The following is an 18758-nucleotide window of genomic DNA, read 5'->3' on the forward strand; positions in this document are numbered from 1 at the left end:
CTTTCAGAGTTTATTCGGAAGATAACAGCTCTATAAACACTCTTTCGTGGTGCCCCGACTTTCTAGTTAATTACATTTACATGATTAGCTCAATCAGGTAATATTAATTACAGAGAAAGGATTTTATAGAATAGCATGTGATATCACTTAATCCGGCATAGCCAAAGACACGACAGCTGTAATTTGTAAACGGTTCACCCAATATGGATGAAATTATTTGTATCATTTCAAATCTAAAGTGCTGGAGTAAAAGAACCAAAACAACAACAAAAAAAGTCACTGTCCCAATACTTCTGGAGCTCACTGTTGGTGCCAAAAGGCCTTTATTTGAAATTATGCAATACTGTACAAACAAACCAAAATGGATTTATATGCTATAGTTCATAAAATATATCTGATATTTTTGCCCACATAATTACACACATAAATTAATTTAATCTGAAAGAACATTCACAGTCGTACCAACATATTTCCTTTCACCCTTTAATTATAACAATTTTCATTTGGGTTGTTCTACTACAGAACAAGAAACCTGGATTCGCAAAGAATTAAGTGGCTATAAGCAAACTGACAGTAAGTGAACAATGAAACACTGGAGACTGGGAGAGACACAGGCACAATTAACAAAGACAACAGGGGAATCACACTGAATTATAGCTATAAAGTTCAAGCATTTCAATCATCATATTTCATAAATTAAAGTTATAGCAACAAAATATAATTAATATGTATCCATTCTTTTGGTGTTGTATTGTATAGCTATATTGTAATAAAATAATCTCTCAAGACGATATAATAGCAAGATGACACAATGTCCTGTAGCTTGTAGACTTGATCATTTATATGACTCTCATTTTGTATTTCCCGATAAACACTCCCTGACATTCACAACTAAAAGGACAGTGATGCTAATCACAGGTTGTTGTGACAGGGTACCACATAGAGGTTCTGTTTAATGGACAATATAAAAACATCCTGCATAGAAAAACATCAACATGGAAAAGTACAGATGTCAATGGGACTCTAAAATCAGTGGTTCCAAAACTTTGCATTGAGGCATTGACCCTTTTTGATGTTCTTGTGAGCCACCAAACCAGGGGAGAACGACTACCCCCTCTCATTGAAGCCACAAAGTTCAAGGCCGACCGCGATACTGCAGGCATTGTTTGCAGAAAACAGGATCTCCACTTACAGTGAATGGGAAAAGGGCAATCTTTGTGAAGACAATCATGGTACCACTAATTGGTTCTATTACGCCAGATGCATGTCCTTGAACCAATTGTTTTAAAATCGCACACAGAAGAAGTTATGTGGACAAATGACCCCCACGATGAAATCGGGAAGGGGAGGGGGACTCTGGATCTGTCTCCGTTTGTTAGTATGTTTGTTACACGCAATATCTCAAACAGCACTGGCCAGATTTGGACAAAACTTATTGAATGATGCGTCTTGCCATAGAGATCAGTAATTTACAAAATTACACTGTTTGGCCAGATGGTGGCGCTATAACAAGCAATTGAAAATGCAATCTTTGAATGGTCACATCGCTAACCCCATTTGACCTAAAGTCATGAAATTCAGTACATAGGTCCCTCTCCTCACAAGGAATACATTTGCCTCAGGGAGCCATAAGCTCTGCCATGACGGATTTTCCCGAATTCAGAATTTTGTGGAAAAAAAACTTAAAACGCTACTCCTCTGGCACCGAATGACCGATCTGCACGAAACGTGATCTTAAAACGCTACTCCTCTGGCACCGAATGACCGGTCTGCACGAAACGTGATCTTAAAACGCTACTCCTCTGGCACCGAATGACCGGTCTGCACGAAACGTGATCTTAAAACGCTACTCCTCTGGCACCGAATGACCGATCTGCACGAAACGTGATCTTAAAACGCTACTCCTCTGGCACCGAATGACCGATCTGCACGAAACGTGATCTTAAAACGCTACTCCTCTGGCACCGAATGACCGATCCGCACAAAACTTGATCTTAAAACGCTACTCCTCTGGCACCGAATGACCGATCCGCACGAAACGTGATCTTAAAACACTACTCCTCTGGCACCGAATGACCGATCTGCACGAAACGTGATCTTAAAACGCTACTCCTCTGGCACCGAATGACCGATCTGCACGAAACTTGATCTTAAAACGCTACTCCTCTGGCACCGAATGACCGATCTGCACGAAACATGATCTTAAAACGCTACTCCTCTGGCACCAAATGACCGATCTGCACAAAATGTGATCTTAAAACGCTACTCCTCTGGCACCGAATGACCAATCTGCACGAAACGTGATCTTAAAACACTACTCCTCTGGCACCGAATGACTGATCTGCACGAAACTTGATCTTAAAACGCTACTCCTCTGGCACCAAATGACCGATCTGCACGAAACGTGATCTTAAAACGCTACTCCTCTGGCACCGAATGACCGATCTGCACGAAACTTGATCTTAAAACGCTACTCCTCTGGCACCGAATGACCGATCTGCACGAAACTTGATCTTAAAAAAGCTACTCCTCTGGCACCGAATGACCGATCTGCACAAAACGTGATCTTAAAACGCTACTCCTCTGGCACCGAATGACCAATCTGCACGAAACGTGATCTTAAAACACTACTCCTCTGGCACCGAATGACTGATCTGCACGAAACTTGATCTTAAAACGCTACTCCTCTGGCACCAAATGACCGATCTGCACGAAACGTGATCTTAAAACGCTACTCCTCTGGCACCGAATGACCGATCTGCACGAAACTTGATCTTAAAACGCTACTCCTCTGGCACCGAATGACCGATCTGCACGAAACTTGATCTTAAAAAAGCTACTCCTCTGGCACCAAATGACCGATCTGCATGAAACGTGATCTTAAAACGCTACTCCTCTGGCACCAAATGACCGATCTGCACGAAACTTGATCTTAAAACGCTACCTCTCTGGCACCGAATAACCGATCTCCACGAAACGTGATCTTAAAACGCTACTTCTCTGGCACCGAATGACCGATCTGCATGAAACTTGATCTTAAAACGCTACTCCTCTGGCACCGAATGACCGATCTGCACAAAACGTGATCTTAAAACGCTACTCCTCTGGCACCGAATGACCAATCTGCACGAAACGTGATGTTAAAACACTACTCCTCTGGCACCGAATGACTGATCTGCACGAAACTTGATCTTAAAACGCTACTCCTCTGGCACCAAATGACCGATCTGCACGAAACGTGATCTTAAAACGCTACTCCTCTGGCACCGAATGACCAATCTGCACGAAACGTGATGTTAAAACACTACTCCTCTGGCACCGAATGACTGATCTGCACGAAACTTGATCTTAAAACGCTACTCCTCTGGCACCAAATGACCGATCTGCACGAAACGTGATCTTAAAACGCTACTCCTCTGGCACCGAATGACCGATCTGCACGAAACTTGATCTTAAAACGCTACTCCTCTGGCACCAAATGACCGATCTGCACGAAACGTGATCTAAAAACGCTACTCCTCTGGCACCGAATGACCGATCTGCACGAAACTTGATCTTAAAACGCTACTCCTCTGGCACCGAATGACCGATCTGCACGAAACGTGATCTTAAAACGCTACTCCTCTGGCACCGAATGACCGATCTGCACGAAACTTGATATGTGGCATCATTGGGAAAAGTTCTCAACGCATTCCTTTCCAGACTAGTACCTAAAACAACGCGGCTGCTATTGACCAATAAACATTCACACGGGCGTGGTCTGGCACATAAATGCATTTAAATCAGTTAAGGATATCCTTATTGTAACAATATTTGGTACACATGTTCCAAACACTGTTTAAACTGTTCAAAGATATGCAAGAACAATCATATCGACTACACGGTGGTGCAATAACAGGTACATGTTTATATCTCTTGATCTGTTTGACTAAGTGATTAAATTTGGCACCCATGCTCAGGGATATGAGTCTAGCTTACCCAAACGATTTATCAAACACCACTGGCCCGAGATTGACTAAACTTGGGTGAATGATGCATCTTGCTACATAGATCCGCCATTTCCAAAATTACACTGATTGGCCAAAGGGTGTACTATAGTAATCAACTGTACGGGCATAAGTCACATGCAAAATCTCAGATACCACTTGGCGATTTTCATTAAACTGTGAATGATGAGTCTTGCCATACAGATCCATCATTTACAAAATTACATGGATTGGCCCAAGGGGGACGCTGCATCATTCGTGGGGGACGACATGTTTACACTCAATGAGAGGGGGAAGCACTGAGCTATCCTGCAATGTCACGTCCTGGAGTAGCTCAAACTGCGTATGTTATGTATTCTTTAGACGCCATATTAACTGACATTTTTGGCTTCAAATGGGCTATTGAGTCTTCACATAGGAATTAATGATGCCATGGGATTGGCTTTGTACATTCATATACAGTCTTTAAACCAAACATCTAAAGCTTTGTTTCTAACGATCAACGTTCTTGAAATGGCCTTAACTGCAACCCAAGAGACATTTTCCTGTGTCCACAAGCCACCATTTTGAGAAAAACTGATCCTAACATCCCACAGACGTAAGATGGCTGCTGATGGAGAGACTTGTGAGAAGGATGTCCACGCTGTCACTTCCCCAATCATTCAAGTATGAATGGGATATGCTTGAAAAAACCTTGAAAGAACGTTTCAAGAAACGTTTCAACCACCAGAGTACTGTATTGACACTATTGAGCTATAGTAGTCTAACCTAGTTCTCGTTCGATATGTGAGCGTGGTTGAATTTTCTGAGTTTCCCCTTTAAATATCTATGAGGTCATCACCACTCTCGTCACTCTCAACGGTCAGCTGACGCGTCCACCATTTCTTGACCTCTGACCCCGAGGAAGCTTCGTCACTCACAGGGTTCATCTTACACACCATGGACTTGACACTGGTACGACCTGGACAGATAGAGAGAGAAGAGATTTGGGTAATGGAAAAACAATATGTGAGAATCTGTTGGCATACAGCTTTGCTCCAATGTTATTTTTCTAGATTCCTAGGCTTTAGTCACACAGATGACATGGTTCGACACACATTGACACTGGTCAGTCACATTGGTTTCGTGAGCACAGAATTGATCTTTGTTGACACTGCACACACACACACACACACACACACACACACACACACACACACACACACACACACACACACACACACACACACACACACACACACACACACACACACACACACACACACACACACACACACACACGGTACTGACCTGCAGGTAGTCTCCACTGACCCAGTTTCCTCTGAGGGCGTTCTGAGGAGTCCTGTCTGTATCCCCCACGGTCTGACAGAGTAGGACTCAGCAGCTGTTGGAGACCACTCAACTACAGGTAGGTAGGTGCAGAAAAGTTTTGTAGTACATGTATGAAACATTGTATCATTTCCTGTTAAGAGCATTCACCCAAAAAATTATACTGCAAGTTTCTTACCTGGCATATGTGTACCTACTACAGACTGTACAGAAAATCTTACTATAGAAACTCTACCATCTTATCCATCTTGCTGGTGTGTGGTGTGTGTGGTTCAATTAATGTCTGCGCGCGTGTGTGTACCTCTGGCTGTGTTGAATGGTCCTGGTTAGCGTTGATGTCCTCACTAGGCAGGGTGGTCTGTATGCTGGGGGGGTTGAGGAAGCGACTGAGCTCCTGCTGCTGGCTCTCTCTCAGGCTGTGGATGATGCTGCACGACTGCTGCTGCTTCTGTAGAGGGAGAGACAGGGAGAGTGAGTCTTCAAAGGACACTATACAGCACAGAACAAACCGCAAAAACTATGGAACAGTGTATTCAAACATGACTTCTGTGTATTCTGTAGGGGAAGTGACAGGGGAGTGGATTCTCACAAAACTAAACAAAACAATTGGTTCTCTCAAAATACAAAACTACACAATTGGCAGTTCCTTCAAGCATGACTGTTGCTGTTACTGTAGGAGAAAGAGTGCAGTGGGTCCTCACAAACTGCTACTGTACACAGCAGACTGTTTTGTTAAGCAGCGGGTCCTCACAAAACACCTTACAGCACAAGGCAGTAAGTCTACAAAAACAATCAACTCGCTTGGTGTGTGTTTGTGTGTGTATATACAGTTTAAGTCGGAAACTTACATACACCTTAGCCAAATACATTTAAACTCAGTTTTTCACAATTCCTGACATTTAATCCTCGTAAAAATTCCCTGTCTTAGGTCAGTTAGGATCACCAATTAATTTTAAGAATGTGAAATGTCAGAATAATAGTAGAGAATTATTTATTTTAGCTTTTATTTCTTTCATCACATTCCCTAGGGGGTCAAACGTTTACATAAACTCAATTAGTATTTGGTAGCATTGCCTTTAAATTGTATTACTTCAGTCAAACCTTTTGGGTAGCCTTCCACAAGCTTCCCACAATAAGTTGGGTGAATTCTGGCCCATTCCTCCTGACAGAGCTGGTGTAACTGAGTCAGTTTTGTAGGCCTCTTTGCTCGCAAACACTTTTTTAGTTCTGCCCACACATTTTCTAAAGGATGGGGTCAGGACTTTGTGATGGCCACTCCAATACCTTGACTTTGTTGTCCTTAAGCCATTTTGCCACAACTTTGGAAGTATGCTTGGTGTCATTGTCAATTTGGAAGACCCACTTGCAACAAAGCTTTCACTTCCTGACTGATGTCTTGAGATGTTGCTTCAATATATCCACATAATTTTCCTACCTCATGATGCCATCTATTTTGTAAAGTGCACCAGTCCCTCCTGCAGCAACGCACCCCCACAACATGATGGTGCCACCCCCGTGCTTCATGGTTTGGATGGTGTTCTTTGGCTTGCAAGCGTCCCCCTTTTTTCTCCAAACATAACGATGGTCATTATGGCCAACAGTTCTATTTTTGTTTCATCAGACCAGAGGACCTTTCTCCAAAAAGTATGATCTTAGTCCCCATGTGCAGTTGCAAACCGTAGTCTGGCTTTTTTATGGCGGTTTTGGAGCAGTGGCTTCTTCCTTGCTGAGCGGCCTGTCAGGTTATGTGGATATAGGACTCGTTTTACTGTGGATATAAAGTGAGGGAAAAAAGTATTTGATCCCCTGCTGATTTTGTATGTTTGCCCACTGACAAAGAAATGATCAGTCTATAATTTTAATGGTAGGTTTATTTGAACAGTGAGAGACAGAATAACAACAAAAAATCCAGAAAAATGCATGTATAAAATGTTATAAATTGATTTCCATTTTAATGAGGGAAATAAGTATTTGACCCCCTCTCAATCAGAAAGATTTCTGGCTCCCAGGTGTCTTTTATACAGGTAACGAGCTGAGATTAGGAGCACACTCTTAACCTGTTAGGGCTAGGGGGCAGTATTGACACGGCTGGATAAAAAAACATACCCGATTTAATCTGGTTACCACTCCTACCCAGTAACTAGAATATGCATATACTTATTACATATGGATAGAAAACACCCTAAATTTTCTAAAACTGTTTGAATGGTGTCTGTGAGTATAACAGAACTCATTTGGCAGGCAAAACCCTGAGACATTTTCTGACAGGAAGTGGATACCTGATGTGTTGTATTACCTTTAAACCTATCCCATTGAAAAACACAGGGGCTGAGGAATATTTTGGCACTTCCTATTGCTTCCACTAGATGTCACCAGCCTTTACAAAGTGTTTTGAGTCTTCTGGAGGGAGATCTGACTGAACAAGAGCCATGGAACGATGATGGCCCATTAGACACCTGGCGCGCGAGTTCATGTTGGGTACCCTCGTTCCAATACGTTATAAAAGAGTATGCATTCGTCCACCTTGAATATTATTCATGTTCTGGTTAAAAAAGGCCCTAATGATTTATGCTATACAACGTTTGACATGTTTGAACGAACGTAAATATATTTTTTCCCCTCGTTCATGACGAGAAGTCCGGCTGGCTTAGATCATGTGCTAACAAGACGGAGATTTTTGGACATAAATTATGAGCTTTTTTGAACAGAACTACATTCGTTATGGACCTGTGATACCTGGAAGTGACATCTGATGAAGAGAATCAAAGGTAATGGATTATTTACATAGTATTTTCGATTTTAGATCTCCCCAACATGACGTCTAGTCTGTATCGCAACGCGTATTTTTCTGGGCGCAGTGCTCAGATTATTGCAAAGTGTGATTTCCCAGTAAGGTTATTTTTAAATCTGGCAAGTTGATTGCGTTCAAGAGATGTAAATCTATAATTCTTTAAATGACAATATAATATTTTACCAATGTTTTCTAATTTTAATTATTTAATTTGTGACGCTGACTTGACTGCCGGTTATTGGAGGGAAACGATTTCCTCAACATCAATGCCATAGTAAAACGCTGTTTTTGGATATAAATATGAACTTGATAGAACTAAAAATGCATGCATTGTCTAACATAATGTCCTAGGAGTGTCATCTGATGGAGATTGTAAAAGGTTAGTGCATAATTTTAGCTGGTTTTATGGTTTTGGTGACCCTGTCTTTGAATTGACAAAACATTACACACAACTCTTGTAAATGTACTGTCCTAACATACTCTAAATTTATGCTTTCGCCGTAAAACCTTTTTGAAATCGGAAAACGTGGTTAGATTAAGGAGATGTTTATCTTTCAAAGGGTGTAAAATAGTTGTATGTTTGAAAAATTTGAATTTTGACATTTATTTGGATTCAAATTTGCCGCTCTTGAAATGCACCGGCTGTTGATGGAGTGCACCACGGGTGGCACGCTAGCGTCCCACCTAGCCCATAGAGGTTAAAGGGAGTGCTCCTAATCTCAGTTTGTTACCTGTATAAAAGACACCTGTCCACAGAAGCAATCAATCAATCAGATTCCAAACTCTCCACCATGGCCAAGACCAAAGAGCTCTCCAAGGATGTCAGGGACAAGATTGTAGACCTACACAAGGCTGGAATGGGCTACAAGACCATCGCCAAGCAGCTTGGTGAGAAGGTGACAACAGTTGGTGCGATTATTCGCAAATGGAAGAAACACAAAAGAACTGTCGATCTCCCTCGGCCTGGGGCTCCATGCAAGATCTCACCTCGTGGAGCTGCAATGATCATGAGAACGGTGAGGAATCAGCCCAGAACTACACGGGAGGATCTTGTCAATTATCTCAAGGCAGCTGGGACCATAGTCACCAAGAAAACAATTGGTAACACACTATGCCGTAAAGGACTGAAATCCTGCAGCACCCGCAAGGTCCCCCTGCTCAAGAAAGCACATATACATGCCCGGCTGAAATTTGCCAATGAACATCTGAATGATTCAGAGGACAACTGGGTGAAAGTGTTGTGGTCAGATGAGACCAAAATGGAGCTCTTTGGCATCAACTCAACTCGCCGTGTTTGGAGGAGGAGGAATGCTGCCTATGACCCCAAGAACACCATCCCCACCGTCAAACATGGAGGTGGAAACATTATGCTTTGGGGGTGGTTTTCTGCTTAGAGGACAGGACAACTTCACCGCATCAAAGGGATGATGGATGGGGCCATGTACCGTCAAATCTTGGGTGAGAACCTCCTTCCCTCATCCAGGGCATTGAAAATATGTCGTGGATGGGTATTCCAGCATGACAATGACCTAAAACACACGGCCAAGGCAACAAAGGATTGGCTCAAGAAGAAGCACATTAAGGTCCTGGAGAGGCCTAGCCAGTCTCCAGACCTTAATCCCATAGACAATCTGTGGAGGGAGCTGAAGGTTCGAGTTGCCAAACGTCAGCCTCAAAACCTAATGACTTGGAGAAGATCTGCAAAGAGGAGTGGGACAAAATCCCTCCTGAGATGTGTGCAAACCTGGTGGCCAACTACAAGAAACGTCTGACCTCTGTGATTGCCAACAAGGGTTTTGCCACCAAGTACTAAGTCATGTTTTGCAGAGGGGCCAAATACTTATTTCCCTCCATTAAAATGCAAATCAATTTATAACATTTTTTACATGCGTTTTTCTGGATTTTTTTGTTGTTATTCTGTCTCTCACTGTTCAAATAAACTTACCATTAAAATTATAGACTGATCATTTCTTTGTCGGTGGGCAAACGTACAAAATCAGCAGGGGATCAAATACTTTTTTCCCCTTACTGTAGATACCTTCGTACCTGTTTCGTCCAGCATCTTCATAAGGTCTTTTGCTGTTGTTCTGGGATTGATTTGCACTTTTCGCACCAAAGTACGTTCATCTCTAGGAGATAGAACACGTCTCCTTCCTGAGCGGTATGACGGCTGCATGGTCCCATGGTGTTTATACTTGCCTACTATTGTTTGTAAAGAAGAACGTGGTACCTTCTGGCGTTTGGAAATTGCTCCCAAGTATGAACCAGACTTGTGGAGGTAAAAAAAAAAAATCTGAGGTCTTGGCTGATTTCCTTTGATTTTCCCATGATGTCAAGCAAAGAGGCACTGAGTTTGAAGGTAGGCCTTGAAATACATACACAGTTACACCTCCAATTGACTTAAATGATGTCAATTAGCCTATCAGAAGCTGCTGAAGCCATGACATAATTTTCTGGAAATGTCCAAATTGTTTAAAGGCACAGTCAACTTAGTGTATGTAAACTTCTGACCCACTGGAATTGTGATACAGTGAATTATAAGTGAAATAATCTGTCTGTAAACAATTGTTGGAAAAATTATAATATATACTGTATATATACATTACGAGTCAAAAGTTTGGACACACCTACTAATTCCAGGGTTGAAATAACACATATGGAATCATATAGTAACCAAAAAAGTGTTACTACATGATCCACCGCCCAAAGCACGTCCAGCCAACTTGACACAACTGTGGAAAGCATTGGAGACAACATGGGCCAGCATCCCTGTGGAATGCCCTGATGAATTGAGGCTGTGCTTAAGGCAAAAGGAGGGGGAGTGCAAGTCAATATAGGATGGTGTTCTTAATGTTTGGGTCTCTTACAGCACGGATGCGTTTGAGGCACTTCTTGAGCCACATGCGTATGGTCTGCTTGGCCACCTCTTCTTCTATGGTGTACTCCAGCTGCTCTCTAGCCAACAGCTCCTCCAGCTGTAGAGACTTCCTAATATCCACTGAGCGGTATGACAACATACTGCAGAAACACAGGGGGACATGGAAGAGAAAGAATGGTAGAAGAATGAATAGATGAGCACTCTATACGTAACTGTGGGCTAAAATACATCCTAATAAACGTCAACTATAGAATGTTTTACAAGGACTAAATAGGTCTACAGAACAATATGGAAACACAATGTGGGAAACAATACAGCCCCACACACAAAAAAACCTATATAAGGATTAAGCATGTGTGTTTGGTGTTGTCACCTGTGCACGTTTTGGAAAGTGTGTCTATGTGTGTGTGCTGTTGTCACCTGAGCACGTCGTGGAAGGTGACGTCTCCTCCGTTGTGCAGCCTCTCCATCTCATAGCACATGTGTTTGAACAGCAGCTTGTCCTTATCCAGGTCTACCTCTAGCCTGCCCCTCAGCAGACGCAGCAGGAACTTCACCCGCGATGTTGGGATCACTCCCTGAGAGAGAGTGGATAAAGGTCACCCCACCTGTCCAGACTTTTCTTTCCCTCCCTCCATACCTCCAGCTCTTCTCCACTTCCAACTCTTGCGTCTCCACATGGTTCCTTCGCTATCATATCAGTTGGTTTCTCCCGCTCTCTCTGTATCTCTCCTTTCTCTCACTCTCCCTCCATCCATCTCTCCAGCTTTCCTCCACTTCGAAACCTTACCTCCCCACAAGGTTCCCTCTCTCTCTCTCTCTCTCTCTCTCTCACCTCTCTCTTGTCGTCCACATTGTTCCAGATAATCTGAAAGTGTCGGAGGTCGTTGTAGCTCAGTAGCTGGTCCTCCTCAGTGGAGTAGAAGAGAGAGAAGTTCTCCACGATGATGGCTACAAAACACACACATATCTGGGGTTATCTCACGTGTCTGAACATTTCAATGTAGTATACTTACATCCAGCAGATATGTCTGGGACACAACAATGACATCTCATGCAAGAGTTAATTACATCTAGAATTTTCTACCATACTGCCTTTTACGCCTTAAAAACTGAAGAGATGGCTCTAGTTATGTTTACTGATTTTGATTTGATTTATCATCTTTGATACAGGATTTGGCATTTATATTTCGAAGTTGGATGCTAGCACGTTAGCACGTGGGGCGCACTGACAGGTGTCACCTCGGTAGTCAGTATATATTATACCTGTTCTAGTTGGTCATCTCGTTAGTGGAAAGATGCTTTACCTGTGCTGGCCCAGGTGCTATTTAAGAGTGGCTGGCTCAGTGCTCCAGTGGTCTTGGGAAACGTGGAGGGTTAACACCTTTAGTTGGCTCACCAAATTTGATTTCTAGACGAATACTCCTTTATCTGATCTTCCCTGTTTTCGTTTTATTCCACTTTTTGGTTTGCTTCCTGTCTTTAAGTTTGGTGTGTTTTTTCTTTTGTTAGCCTCTTTTTGGGCAAATTTAGTGGGCGCTCATGTCATTTAGGTCCCAGTTGCTGCTAGTCAACTTTCAGTGGACACCCTCATGAGTCTTTCAGAACTCCTCTTATAATCCCACCTGTTTCATTTTGGTTATTGTCAGTGACTCTTTGTTAGTTCTCTAGCAACAATTCTTGTTTTTCTTTCTGGGGAACATAACACCTTTCATGGCATATTCTCCAACTAGCATTGGAGTGGTCGAGGGACCATACCTGGGCTTCGCTAATGGCACCTGCAATTAGATGTTTATAGCCTTCAGTAAATGGATTGTGAATGATAGCTGACTGGTGAAATGTTATACATAGCAATTTCCCTACAACACTAACAGCATCAAGCACTGTAGGCATCTAAGGGACAAGTTGCGCTAACAGACACAGTCCATGAAACCACAACGATATATATATGCCAGATCATATTCAGGGGGAGATGGAGAGAGATGGATAGCTAGAGTTGATGTTGGCTCGCTTCCTAAACTCCCCTAAAATTAATTTAGACTCTGCCAATGTTCTTACTCACACACACACCCACACAGGTGGACCCAGATTTCTGCATGGCAAGGTTTGATGATGAGGTCAGTAATAACAGTGCTAAACTGTCATGGGGAGAGATTAAACCGTTTATTGTGCTTTATGAGATAGTCACACACGTCTCGTACCACAGGAAATGAAATATGGGCCTGAACGATGATAGAGGAAATTGTCCTTTGCGTGAGTGGCTTACGTACGCACATGCACGCTCGCACACACACCCCATATGGAAAGGCTTTATTCAAATGTTATAAAGTCAAGCTTATATGATTAGGGCACACACACACACTTACCCACGAGGAGGTTAAGCATGATGTAAGCAATGATGACATAGAAGGAGCAAAAGTAGATGAGTGCCCCTGCGTAGTTCCCACAGTCCGTCTCCCAGTAGCGATGATTATCGGGGGTACAGAAAGGAGGCTGCACCTGAAGAGGGGAACATCCCAAACACGATGTTATCAACATGAGGCCCCACACTACAATGTGAACCCACAGAAATAATTTAAATATATTTCGTTATCTAATTCCGCTGGAGCCAACGTTATGAAAATGTATGCATCCAAGTCGCTTTGGATAACACTGTCAGCTAAATGGCATATATTATTATATTACATTAAACAAAAATATAAACGCAACATGTAAAGTTTTGGTCCCATGTTGGTCTCATGAGTTGGAATAAAAGATAACCGAACTTATCCATACTCACAAAAAGCTTATTTCTTTCAAATTATGTGCACAAATGTCTTTACATCCCTGTTAGTGAGCATTTCTCCTTTGGCATCCACCTGACAAGTGTTGCATATCAACAAGCATGATCATTACACAAGTGTATCTTGTGCCATGGACAATAAAAGGCCACTCTAAAATGTGCAGTTTTGTCACACAACACATCGACTGAGACCAGCCACCCTGGTTGATGAAACAGTGGGTTTGTACAACCGAAGAATATCTTCACAAACTATCATAAACTGTCTCCGGGGAGCTCATCTGCATGCTCGTCGTCCTCAACAGGGTCTTGACTTGACTGCAGTTCAGCGTCGTAAAACAAACTTCAGTGGGCAAATGCTCACCTTCAATGGCTACTGGCACGCCGGAGAAGTGTGCTCTTCATGTACACTACCGTTCAAAAATGTGGGGTCACTTAAAAATGTCCTTGTTTTTTAAAGAAAAGCACATTTTTTTTCTCCATTAAAATAACATCAAATTGATCAAAAATACACTGTGGACCTTGTTAAATGACAATATAATATTTTACCAATGTTTTCTAATTTTAATTATTTAATTTGTGGTGCTGACTTGACTGCCGGTTATTGGAGGGAAACGATTTCCTCAACATCAATGCCATAGTAAAACGCTGTTTTTGGATATAAATATGAACTTGATAGAACTAAAAATGCATGCATTGTCTAACATAATGTCCTAGGAGTGTCATCTGATGGAGATTGTAAAAGGTTAGTGCATCATTTTAGCTGGTTTTATGGTTTTGGTGACCCTGTCTTTGAATTGACAAAACATTACACACAGCTATTGTCAATGTACTCTCCTAACATAATCTAACTTTATGCTTTCGCCGTAAAACCTTTTTGAAATCGGACAACGTGGTTAGATTAAGGAGATGTTTATCTTTCAAAGGGTGTTAAATAGTTGTATGTTTGAAAAATTTGAATTTTTACATTTATTTGGTTTCAAATTTGCCGCTCTTGAAATGCACCTGCTGTTGATAGGGTGCACCACGGGTGGCACGCTAGCGTCCCACATAGCCCCAATAAGTTAATGTTGTAAATGACTATTGTAGCTGGAAACCATCCCTCCTGTGTTCCAATGGCACGTTGTGTTAGCTAATCCAAGTTTATCATTTTAAAAGGATAATTGATAATTAGAAAACCCTTTTGCAATTATGCTAGCACAGCAGAAAACTGTTGTCCTGATTAAAGAAGCAATAAAACTATTATTGTTCTGAGAAATGAAGACTATTCCATGCAAGCAATTGCCAAGAAACTGAAGATCTTGTACAACACTGTGTATTAGTCCCTTCACAGAACAGCGGGACTGGGAGACTAGTCAGGCTTGAGGGAAAGATGTACGGAGCAAAGTACAGAGAGACCCTTAATGAAAACCTGCTTTAGAGCGCTCAGGACCTCAGACTGGGGTGAAGGTTCACCTTCCAAATGGACATCGACTCTAAGCACACAGCCAAGACAACACAGTAGTGGCTTAGGGACAAGTCTCTGAATGTCCTTGAGTGGCCCAGCCAGAGCCCGGACTTGAACCAGATCAAACATCTCTGAAGAGACCTGAAAATAGCTGTGCAGCGACCTTCCACATCCAACCTGACAGAGCTTGAGACGGTCTGCTAAGAAGAATCGGAGAAATTCCCCAAATACAGGTGTGCAAATACAAGCTTGTAGCACCATACCCTAGAAGACTTGAGGCTGTAATCGCTCCCGAAGGTACTGAAGGTTCAAGTACTGAGTTAAGGGTCTGAATACTTATGTTAATGTGGTATTTCAGTTTTGTATTTTTTTTATCAATTAGCAAACATTTCTAAAACCTGTTTTTGCTTTGTCATTATGGGGAATTTTGCGTAGATGATGAGCATTTTTTTCCATCAATTTTAGAAAAAGGCTGTAACGTATCAAAATGTGGAAAAAGTCAAGGGGTCTGAATACTTTCCGAATGCACTGTATATACAATTTAAAATATTACATGACATTACATTTCATAACACCTTTCACAACAAATAAGTGTGTTCCTTCAGGCCACTAGTCTACTACCACATATCTACAATCCAAAATCCATGTGTACATGTGTGTAGAGTGCGTGTCTTATCATGTGTATGTGTAAGCATGCGTCTGTATGTGTGTCTCTTTACAGTCTCCGCTGTTCCATAAGGTATATTTTATCCGTTTTTTTATCTGATTCATCAGTAACCTGTTGTGGAATAGAGTTCCATGCAGCCATGGCTCTATGTAGTAGTGTGCGCCTCCCATAGACTGTTCTTGACTTGGGGATTGTGAAGAGACCTCTGGTGGCATTTCTTGTGGGGTATGCATGGGAGTCCGAGCTGTGTGCTAGTAGTTTAAACAGACTCCTCGGGGCATTCAGCATGTTAACACTTCGTACAAAAACAAGTAGTGATGAAGTCAATCTCATTTGCCAATCTCGCCAGCCATGCTGCTCTGTTCTGAGCCAATTGTAATTTTCAGAGGTCCCTCTTTGTGCCACCTGACCACACAACTGAAGAGTAGTCAAGGTGAGACAAAACTAGGGCCTGTAGGTCCTGCAGGTCCTGCCTTGGTGATATTGCTGTTAAAAAGGCAGAGCAGCACTTTATTATGGTAAGACTTCTCACCACCTTAGCTACTGTTGTGTCAAACATTTTTGACCATGACAGTTTAAAATCCAGGGTTACTCCAAGCAATTTAGTCACCTCAATGTGCTCAATTTCCACATAATTTATTACAGGATTAAGTTGTGGTTTAGTGTTTAGTGAATGATTTGTCCCAAATACAATGCTTTTAGTTTTTGAAATGTTTATAACTAACTTATTCCTTGCCAACAATTCTGAAACTAACTGTAGCTCTTTGTTGAGTGTTGCAGTAATTTCAGTTGCTGTAGCAGCTGATGTGTACAATGTTGAGTCATCCGCATACATAGCATACATATACACACTGGCTTTACTCAAAGCCAGTGGCATGGCATTAGTAAAGATTTTAAAAAGTAAGGGGCCTAGACAGCTGCCCTGGGGAATTCCTGATTCTACCTGGATTATGTTGGAAAGGCTTCCATTAAAGAACACCCTCTGTGTTCTGTTAGACAGGTAACTCTTTATCCACAATATAGCAGGGGGTGTAAAGCCATAACACATATGTTTTTCCAGCAGCAGACTTTGATCTATATTGTCAAAAGGCACACTGAAGTCTAACAAAATAGCTCCCACAATCTTTTTATTATCAATTTCTCTCAGCCAATCATCAGTAATTTGTGTAAGTGCTGGTGCCTGTTGAATGTCTATCCCTATAAGCATGCTGAAAGTCTGTTGCCAATTTGTTTACAGTAAAATAGCATTTTATCTGGTCAAATACAATTTTGTCCAAAAGTTTACTAATGGTTGGTAACAGGCTGATTACTAACTCAAATGCCAACCAAAGGGGGCTTTACTATTCTTAGGTAGCGGAATTACATTTTCTTCCCTCCGGTCATGAGGGAAAACAATTTCAAGTAGGCTTAGATTGAAGATATGGAAAATAGTAGTGGCAATATCGTCCGCTATTATCCTCAGTAATGTTTCATCCAAGTTGTCAGCCCCCTATCCCAAAGAAGTTAAGCAGGCTTTACATTTACATTTTAGTCATTTAGCAGACGCTCTTATCCTGTTTGGGATAGGGGGCAGTATTTTCACGTCCGGATAAAAAAACATACCCGATTTAATCTGGTTACTACTCCTGCCCAGAAACTAGAATATGCATATAATTAGCAGATTTGGATAGTAAACACTCTAAAGTTTCTAAAACTCTTTGAATGGTGTCTGTGAGTATAACAGAACTCATATGGCAGGCCAAAACCTGAGAAGATTCTATACAGGAAGTGCCCTGTCTGACAATTTGTTCTCCTTCTAGGGCATCTCTATCAAAAATACAGCATCTCTGCTGTAACGTCACATTTTCTAAGGCTTCCATTGGCTCTAGGAACGCGCCAGAAAGTGGAATGAGAGCTCTCCAGTCTCTGGGCGAAAAACAGCAGGGTTTTTTGTGAGTGGTCCTTCTGAGAACAATGACACTGAGGCGCGCGTGCACGAGACGACTCCATTTTTTTCTTTCAGTGTTTGAATGAACACAACGTCGCCCAGTTGGAATATTATCGCTATTTTACGAGAAATAGCATAAAATTTAATTTTAAACAGCGTTTGACATGCTTCGAAGTACGGTAATGGAATATTTTGAATTTTTTTTCACGAAATGCGCCGGCACGTCACCCTTCGGATCCTGACTTGAACGCACGAACAAAACGGAGCTATTTGGATATAACTATGGATTATTTCGAACCAAAACAACATTTGTTGTTGAAGTAGAAGTCCTGGGAGTGCATTCTGACGAAGAACAGCAAAGGTAATCCAATTTTTCTTATAGTAAATCTGAGTCTGGTGAGGGCCAAACTTGGTGGGTGTCAAATTAGCTAGCCGTGATGGCCGGGCTATGTACTCAGAATATTGCAAAATGTGCTTTCACCGAAAGCTATTTTAAAATCTGACACCGCGATTGCATAAAGGAGTTCTGTATCTATAATTCTTAAAATAATTGTTATGTTTTTTGTGAACATTTATCGTGAGTAATTTAGTAAATTCACCTGAAGTTTGCGGTGGGTATGCTAGTTCTGAACATCACCTGCTAATGTAAAAAGCTGGTTTTTGATTTAAATATGAACTTGATTGAACAAAACATGCATGTATTGTATAACATAATGTCCTAGGAGTGTCATCTGATGAAGATCATCAAAGGTTAGTGCTGCATTTAGCTGTGGTTTTTGTTTTTGTGACATATGCTTGCTTTGAAAATGGCTGTGTGATTATTTTTGGGAGGGTACTCTCCTGACATAATCTAATGTTTTGCTTTCGTTGTACAGCCTTTTTGAAATCGGACAATGTGGTTAGATAAAGGAGAGTCTTGTCTTTAAAATGGTGTAAAATAGTCATATGTTTGAG

General features: G+C 41.7%; 1 protein-coding gene across 3 annotated transcripts in view; it reads right to left on the reverse strand.

The window, feature by feature from the left end:
- Nucleotides 1–294: 294 nt before the first annotated feature.
- The window catches only part of nalcn (sodium leak channel, non-selective), a 357726-nt gene continuing 339262 nt past the window's right edge, over nucleotides 295–18758 (reverse strand). For all 3 annotated transcript variants that reach the window (XM_014163790.2, XM_014163789.2, XM_014163792.2), the window contains 7 exons: nucleotides 13351–13483; nucleotides 11820–11935; nucleotides 11405–11562; nucleotides 10974–11124; nucleotides 5617–5763; nucleotides 5277–5388; nucleotides 295–4947 (listed from right to left, as the gene is read on the reverse strand). In XM_014163790.2, the coding sequence (XP_014019265.1) occupies nucleotides 4805–4947; nucleotides 5277–5388; nucleotides 5617–5763; nucleotides 10974–11124; nucleotides 11405–11562; nucleotides 11820–11935; nucleotides 13351–13483 (960 nt within the window). In that variant the 3' untranslated portion in view covers nucleotides 295–4804. The remainder of the gene's footprint in view (nucleotides 4948–5276; nucleotides 5389–5616; nucleotides 5764–10973; nucleotides 11125–11404; nucleotides 11563–11819; nucleotides 11936–13350; nucleotides 13484–18758) is intronic.

This window comes from Salmo salar, chromosome ssa21 (assembly GCF_905237065.1).
Source record: "Salmo salar chromosome ssa21, Ssal_v3.1, whole genome shotgun sequence".
Classification (NCBI taxonomy): Eukaryota; Metazoa; Chordata; class Actinopteri; order Salmoniformes; family Salmonidae; genus Salmo; species Salmo salar.